Here is an 8,502-nt window from a genome sequence, read left to right as displayed (position 1 = left end):
CGGGTTACAGATTATTCTGTTGGCTCCATGCTTTCTCTCACTTTGTCATATAATGACTCAACACAATTTGAATCTATTCCCACAACTCTGAACATGACAAGAATAAATCAATTCACCAACCAATCACATTGTGCCACCTTTTATAGGAAGCGTGAATTAAATGTTTAATAATAATAATAATACTTGAATTTGATGCAGTGTCTTTCATGGCAGTAGGAAAGCACTCAAAGCGCTTCATAAGATTTACTATATATATATTTACTAGAAGTGTAGTGACTGTGTATTCTTTGGGCAAATGTGGCAGCCAATTTGTGCATCACAATGATTTGCAGACAGTCATGAAGTGAATGATCATTTTTTATCTCAATACTCCCATTTCTTTTTGAATATTGCCTTGGGATCTTTGACCTCCACCTGAAAAGACAGATAAGACCTCAGTTTAATATCCATCTGTAGGATGGCACCTTTGACAATACAACACTCCCCCAGCATTGCACTGCAGTGTAAGTTTAGACTGTGAACTGCTGGTCTCGATGTGGGCTTTGAACCCTCAATCTTCTAACTGGAGACTGTGCTACTGACTGAGCCCGGCTGACACCTGGAACCGAGGGATACTTGGGAAGTAATAGGATTGAGGGGTATGCAGAAAAGGCAGGAAATGGGATTAGAATATTTTACATGATGTAATGAACTGGGAATCAACCGGAATAGCCTGAATGGCCTCCGCCTGTTCCTGTGTCCCGGTATCCCTGTATTCCTGTGTCTCTGGGTCCTTGTGTTCCTGTGTCTCTGTGTCCCTGTGTCTCTGTGTCCCTATATCCCTGTGTCTCTGTGTCCCTGTGTCTCTGTGTCCTTATAACCCTGTGTCTCTGTGTCTCTGTGTCCCTATATCCCTGTGTCTCTGTGTCCCTGTGTTACTTGTGTCTCTGTGTCTTTGTGTCCCTGTGTCTTTGTGTCCCTATATCACTGTATCCCTATGTCCCCGTGTCTCTGTGTCCCTGTGTCTCTGTGTCCCTGTGTCTCTGTGTTCCTGTGTCCCTGTGTTCCCATGTTCCTGTGTTCCCATGTTCCCGTGTTCCCATGTTCCTATGTTCCCATGTTCCCGTGTTCTCATGTTCCCGTGTTCCTATGTCCCTGTGTTTCTATGTTCCATATTCCCATGTTCCCATGTTCCCATGTTCCATGTTTCCATGTTCTCATATTCCCGTGTTCCCATGTTCACGTGTTCCCATGTTCCTATGTTCCTGTGTTCCTATGTGCCAGGGAAGGGCTGTGACTGATGTCTCTGGCTGGAGATGGAGAGTGGAGCTCAGCAGTCCGCATTCACATAATGTCCTGAAACCGTTTGCACTTTAAAAAAAAGAGTGGATGTCTTCAGAATATTCGAGACACAACAGAGAATGTTGTGACTGGTAACCTTGACAAACTCCATCTTAGAATGCTGAAGTCGGGGAGTTTGTGTGGAAGGAATGATTGAACTCTGCAGCTCTTGAATGACTTGGGTTCTAATTACCTTTTATAAGCCAAATAAATCAACACTTGGACTTGTTTGCTGACGGACTTTTCATGTCTTGACCATGAATGATGATGTTCGGGTTGGGGCTCTGGTCTCCAAAGAACATCTTGTTTTCTGCATTGTAATTTGCAGTCGGCCTTTTCTTGTTGGAGGAGAATGAGGGTGACTTCATCTTCATCGGAATCATGTTCCTCGAGCTTCTCCGTGTGCAGTAGGGGGAGCAGCAGCTTTCCATGACCCTCTTGCTGACGAGATACATCAATTCACAGATGTTGATGAGCACACACAGGGCGGAGGTTACGACCATGAAGTAAGTGAAGATTCTTTTCTCAGTGGGTCTGGCGATGAAGCAGTCTACGGTGTTGGGGCAAGGATCCATGGTGCACTTCACCAGGCGAGGCAGGTCGAAATTCTCATACATCATGTGAAGAATGTACAAGAAAGTGATATCGAACCCAGCCTTAAATACAAGACTGAACAAATAAGTCCACCACAACCCTCCTTTCTTCTTCCCTGTGTTTTCGTACAGCGCAGAGCAATCTTCCCCAAACTTCTTCTTGTGCTTCTTCTCCCTCTCCTCCCTGTAGGCCACATGCATAACCACCAGCAGCGATGGGGTGGAGACGAAGATCAGCTGTAATGCCCAGAGCCGAATGTGTGAGACGGGGAAGTAATGGTCATAGCAGACGTTGGAGCAACCAGGCTGTAAGGTGTTACACTCAAAGTCCTTTTGGTCATCGCCCCACACTCTCTCTGCTGCCACCACATAGACCATCACTCGGAAAAGGAAGACCACGGACAGCCAGATCCTCCCGAATCCCGTGGAATACTTGTTTACGCCACTGAGCAACCCCTGGAGGAAACCCCAGTTCATGGTGGTTGAAGTTTTTCAGTTGATGCCTGTAAGTGGACAACACACAGCTCATCAACAGTGGATCCAATAACACAGGAGCTTTGAATCCATTCACACAGGCAAGCAACCAAAACAAAGGAACATTTATTATTGGTTGTAATAAATAGTAGTAATAAAATAAATATTAATAATAATTTGGTCACTTCAATCCATGACTGTTTGAGGGACCCTGCTGGGCGCAATTGGCTGCCACATTTCGCCCACAAAACATACAATTCACTTTACAGTATGTTCTGTGAAACACTTTGAGAAGTCTAGAAGACCTGATAATGTGCTATAGTAGTAATAATAATCCTTGCATTTGCATTCACACTTTATCAAGTCTTTGAAAAATGTCAAAGTGCTTCACAGGATTTATAGTAAGTTACTGTGTATTGTGTAGGGGGGATAAGGAAGGCCTACAAAGGATTGTACACCACAGGAAAGTGCAACATGGCTGACAAAGGGATTTTATAAGAATCTCTCTCAAGTGATGCTGAATAGTGACAGGACAAAACAGACAGGTATGGATTAAGGATGTGGAGTGCAGAAATCTTAACCTGAGGCCAACATTCAACTGAATGACTGACTGTGAGGGATTAGTGGGAACTGCCTTCGATTCTCCATGGGCAGAAAGCCCTAATTAAGAAGACAAAAAGCCTGAAGTTGCTCCACAGCTTTCGAAGAGTTTCTTCTACCATTATTACTGTAAGGATAGTTAGTGTGTCTCCGGTCTTTAATTTAATTTACAGGCATCACCCAGCCCAGCGAGCACTGAGTTTAACTGATTAACCCTCCTGCTCCATCTCCACAGACTTCTCTTCCCTGCTCTCTTCACTCAACCTCTCCTTACACATAAACTCCCCCACTCACAGTCACGGCCACCCACTCGATTTGGTGATCACCCGGGGCCTCAGTGTCTCGGATGTCACTATTACCGACAAGGCCATCTCTGACCACTACTTCATCTCCTTCACCACCTCCACCCCCCTCCCCACCTCCACCAGACCCACCACCATCTTCTACCGCCCTTGGAAGAAGTTACCCCCACAATCCCTAACCGATGCCTTGGAGTCCTCTGAACTCCTCTCCCTCTGGCCTTCAACCCTCACCGACCCCTCTTCTCCTCTCTCCCTCCTCCACAATACCCTCTCCTCCACACTCGATACTCTTGCCCCCATCACTTCCCGCACTGTCTCCTACTCCCGCTCCTCCCCCTGGTACACCACCCACCTCCGCTCACTGAAAAGCCAGGTGCGGGCTGCTGAACGCACCTGTGTCAAATCTGGCCTAACGGTCCACCGACAAATCTGGCTGGACCTCCTCAAAATTTACCGCTCCACTCTAGCCTCGGCCAAGTCGTCCTTCTACTCCAGGATAATCCTGGAGGCGAAGAACAACCCCAGGCTACTGTTTTCCACCACAACCCGACTCCTCCGTCCCCCCCGCCCCCCCGCGCAGGTCATCTCCTCCAACCTTCACTGCGAGGAGATGCTGGATTTCCTTGAATCCAAGATCAAGGGAATCCGCTCCGCGGTCACTTCCCCTCCAACTTCCACCCACCACCCACCCCTTCCCTCCCACACTCCGACTCCTACCCATCCTCCCCTACACACCTTCGTACCCGTTTCCCCACCCTCTGTCACTGAACTCATCCTATCCCTAAAACCAACCACCTGCTCCCTTGACCCCATCCCCACTCCACTCCTTATCTCCCAGCTCCACTTTCTTGCCCCACATATCACTGACATCATCAACCTGTCCCTCTCCTCTGGCTCTGTCCCCATTCCATTAAAAACTGCCATCATCACGCCCACCCTGAAAAAACCCTCCCTTGATGCGTCGCAGCTATCAAGCTACCGGCCCATCTCCAACCTCCCCTTTCTCTCCAAGGTCTTGGAAAGAGTTGTCGCCTCCCAACTGCGCTCTTTCCTTTCCACCCATTCTCTTTTCGAACCCCTTCAGTCAGGTTTCCGTGCTGCTCATAGCACAGAAACTGCCCTGGTCAAGGTCACCAATGATATCCTGACCATCTGTGACCAGGGCTCCCTCTGTCTCCTCGTCCTCCTCGACCTATCGGCAGCATTCGATACGGTCGACCACGCTATCCTACTCCACCGCTTGTCCTCCCACCTCAACCTTCAAGGCACTGTCCTTGAATGGTTTAGGTCGTACCTTTCTCACCGTCTTCACTTTGTCTCGACGAATGGCTTCTCCTCCACCCCCCGTACTGTCTCATGTGGTGTCCCTCAGGGCTCTGTCCTCGGTCCCCTCCTCTTCACCCTCTATATGCTCCCCCTGTGGTGACATCATCCGCAGACATGGAGTTAACTTCCACATGTATGCGGATGACACCCAACTCTACCTTTCCTCCTCTACTCTCAACTCCACGACCACCGATGTCCTGACAGCTGCCTGTCCGACATCGAGTCCTGGACGAGAGACAACTTTCTTCAGCTCAACGTGCGAAAAACCGAGGCCCTCCTGATTGGCTCACGTCAGCGCCTCCGCACCTCAGGCGCTGACACCATCAGCATCCAAGGCTGCACTCTCCACCTCTCAAAGCCAGTCAGGAACCTCGGCGTTTTGTTCGACCCTGAGCTGTCCTTTCTCCCTCACATCCGCACCACAACTGGCACCGCCTTCCATCACCTCCGGAACATCGCCAGACTACGGCACTACCTCACCCCTCACGCTGCTGAAACCCTGGTTCACGCCTTTGTCACCTCAAGGCTGGACTATGGGAACTCTCTCCTCGCCGGCCTTCCCGCCCCTCCCTCCACAAGCTGCAGGTCATTCAGAACTCTGCAGCTCGTGTACTGTCCCGCACCAGGCTTCGGGACCACATCACTCCCACCCTCGCTCGCCTCCACTGGCTCCCCATCCCCCAGAGGATTGATTTCAAGATCCTCATCCTCACCTACAAGGCCATTCACGGCCTTGCTCCCTCCTACCTCTCCAACCTACTATCCCCCTACCTACCTGCCCGTACCCTCCGTTCCTCTGGCTCCGGTCTGCTCCACGTCCCCCGCCCCAACCGCCCTACCATCGGTGGTCGGGCCTTCAGCCTCTCAGCCCCGAGGCTCTGGAACTCCATCCCCCAGTGCCTTCGCCGCTTCCTCCCTTTCCTCCTTCAAGGCCGGTCTCAAAACCTTTCTCTTTGACCGTGCCTTCAGCTCCCCTCTCGACTCTCTTCCCCCTCCTCGCTCCCTCCCTTCCCTCCCCTCACCCTGACCATTTCCCCCCTCCTCGCTCCCTCCCTTCCCTCCCCTCACCCTGACCATTTCCCCCCAATGCTCGGGTCATGACCCAACTGTGCAGCGCCTTGGGACGTCCTCCTGACGTGAAAGGCGCTTTATAAATGGAATCTTGTTGTTGTTGTTGTTGTATAGGTTATATATATGGCTGTTTGTGGGATGTTGCTGTGTGCAAAACTGACTGCCCCATTTGCCTACAAAATCATAATAATAATCCTTGCATTTGATATAGCGCCTTATCACGTCATCGAGTCATCTCAAAGGGCTTCATAGGATCTTCTGTAAAGTGCAATGACTGTGTTTTTTGTGGGCAAAATGCGGCAACCAGTTTGTTTGGCCACAACAATGTTCCACAACAGTCGTGGAGTGAGTGGGCACTCAATATAGTCACCAGATTTTACAGTAATCCTGAAGCACTTTGAAACATTATCCCAATGTGAAAGGTATTGCGTCAAATCAAGGCTTATTATGCAGAGCCTCTAGCGAGTATGGACGGCAGGTAAGAATGGGATCACAGCCAGTCAATGTCAATATATGAACAATGGTCTCTTGGGTGTGAATCCAATGAACACCAATTGGGCCACACTCCAGTAGAGAAACACAAAGGGAGCAAACTGATGTAGAGAAACCTCCCTAGAAAACAATTTTACTTTTTTTTAAAGAAGTACGACTTCAGTGAGAACAATAATGATGAATAATAATTAAGAGCGCGCAACATCTCATTCTTCAAAACTCTCTCCTATCCATCCAATGACAATAACTTTCATTTCTATCTATGCCTGTCACACAAAAGGTCGTCTCAAATCCCTCAGTTTAAATTGGGTTTGGAGGTTGTATTCCCCCAGAGTGAATCACTCTGGATGATCAACCAAACCACAAGCTGTTTCTCTGCATTTTTGTACATGCTACAGCAGGTTTCTCCACGTATCACTCAAGAGGTTTTTAAGAACATCCTGCCACATCACCAGGGTTTGTTGACATAATATTTATTGAAAGCATCCCAAATGTCTATCTATCTCCGTCTTGAAAATGTGAATTAATCCAGGATCCACAGCCTTTTGTGGAAGAGAGTTCCAGATTTCCACTACCTTTTGGGTGAAAAACTGCCTCCTAATTTCACTCCAAGATGGCCTAGCTCTAATCTTAAGATTATGTCCTCTTGTTCTGTATTACCCACGAGAGGATACAGAAATGAAGGAGGAGGGAGCAATGGCAGTGCCAAGTATCCAAACAGGATTGTTTCAGAGTGAGGAGGAGAGGCAACTGGAATTTGCTCAAATGCCTCCTTTAATCTCAATCTCTGGCCTGTGGCACCTCTGAGGAGAACACAACCAATGCCATTTAGAGCCATCTAGAGCTGAGAGTGACTCATTTCCAATGGAGTGGGTTATCTGATTCTGAAATTGTCTTGATAGTCTTGATAAGGATTGGTGTAGTAATAGTGAATCCTTGGAGATCGATCAGAGGGTTGGACAAGTCTTGGTCATCTAGGCCAGATATCTTAGTTGCTGTAGGTAAGTAGGTTAGGTTTAGGTTAGTTTAGGGTTAGTTAGGTTAGGTTAGCCTACACAAGACTTGCAGCTCCCATGCTAACCTAATGCAAAATAATCCAAATGGATTTTTCTCTAAAGCTCCTCTTGAGATTGTTTTAACTTTTTTCTGTTGCTATTTGCGGGATTTTACCTCAATTATTTCTTACAAAGGCCAGTTGAATTCTCTTTAGGAAAGGGGTTTAGTGCGACCTCCCTCCTCCGCTCTCCCCCTGGCTTGGCGTTGTGCTCCATTACTGTCAAGCGCTCTGGGATGCTACCCTGCCTGAGGGGCGCTATTTAAATGCAAGTTGTTGTTGTTATGCCGAAAATTTAGCAATAATTTGTTTTCATTTATCACATGCATAATTTACACGTGTGATACTATTGCGCATTACACATATAGATCTCTATGTTCATAATTCAGATTACACATAAAGAAATTACTTGGCAAAGAGGAACAAGTCATACAGATTCCGCGTATAGACCAAGTGCCTATGGCTATGCACTTTTACTGAGATTCTGTCACTGAGCACAAAACTGAATTCACACAATGATCACAGTTAGTTAGTCAGTTCATTAGTTGGGTGCCTTTTAACGAATAAATGATAGGGTTGAAAAACATAAAAGCGACCAGGAATAATCAGCATAAACAACACTCAAAATCTGCAGCTTTCCCTGGAAACGTAATACTTCACAAGGCATAGACGTTTCTTTATTTGGAGCTTCACGTACGCTTGCTATCCACCTTCTTAGTTCTAAAGGTTAAAAGGTTTGACATGCAAAGACATACCTGTAAAGGAAAGATCAACAAAGCTTGGAGCCTCACTCACGTACTTGCCACTCTGCCTTGAGACACTAACAATTTTCTATCTCTTTGCCTTTGCACCATGGGAACCTCCCATTAACATGAGTAACATGTCTTTGGCAAAACCCTGGGAGTGGGAGGAGTGGCTTGACAATGTGACCAGAATATTGCTCACACACACACACACAGACACACATAGACATGATAAGCCCACAATTCCATCGAGTATGAGCGGAACAACAATAAGACAAAATTACATTTGCCTTTCATGTCGGGAGGAGCACATACAACCATTGTGTCTTAAAATATATGGTGCAAGTACAATTTATATTTATACAGCGCCTTTCACACCAGGTAACTGTCTAAAGTACTGTGTCTCTGGAATAGCTCAGTGCTCAGCTAATTTGGGCCCTACTGGAGACTAACACTCACAGAGAGGAACATCATACAATAGCAGCTTGCATTTATACAGTGCCCTCTACGCCGGGTGGTGTCCCAGA

The 8,502-nt window shown here is 47.4% G+C and overlaps 1 protein-coding gene across 2 annotated transcripts; it reads right to left on the bottom strand.

Annotated features, from left to right (window-relative positions):
• Nucleotides 1–387: 387 nt before the first annotated feature.
• On the bottom strand, nt 388–8,049 carry LOC103187071 (gap junction beta-4 protein). 2 transcript variants are annotated; one of them, XM_007906413.2, is made up of 3 exons: nt 7,988–8,049; nt 1,514–2,416; nt 388–414 (listed from the first exon to the last, which is right to left on the bottom strand). In XM_007906413.2, the coding sequence occupies exon 2, from the start codon at nt 2,388–2,390 to the stop codon at nt 1,533–1,535; it is 858 nt and encodes a 285-aa protein (XP_007904604.1). In that variant the 5' UTR covers nt 2,391–2,416; nt 7,988–8,049; the 3' UTR covers nt 388–414; nt 1,514–1,532. The 2 variants fall into 2 exon arrangements, with proteins under 2 accessions (XP_007904604.1, XP_007904603.1); XM_007906412.2 differs by lacking the exon at nt 388–414 and having other exon boundaries at nt 1,441–2,416.
• Between the last annotated feature and the right edge of the window lie 453 nt (nt 8,050–8,502).

The sequence above is a fragment of the Callorhinchus milii genome, unplaced genomic scaffold (genome assembly GCF_018977255.1).
Source record: "Callorhinchus milii isolate IMCB2004 unplaced genomic scaffold, IMCB_Cmil_1.0 Scaffold10, whole genome shotgun sequence".
Lineage (NCBI taxonomy): Eukaryota > Metazoa > Chordata > Chondrichthyes > Chimaeriformes > Callorhinchidae > Callorhinchus > Callorhinchus milii.
Note: the sequence above shows the minus strand (reverse complement) of the source record. Positions and strands in the feature narration are given on the sequence as shown.

What these genes read in the sequence shown, in the direction of transcription:
- LOC103187071 (XM_007906413.2), bottom strand. Translation starts at nt 2,390, where the DNA reads ATGAACTGGGGTTTCCTCCAGGGGTTGCTCAGTGGCGTAAACAAGTAT.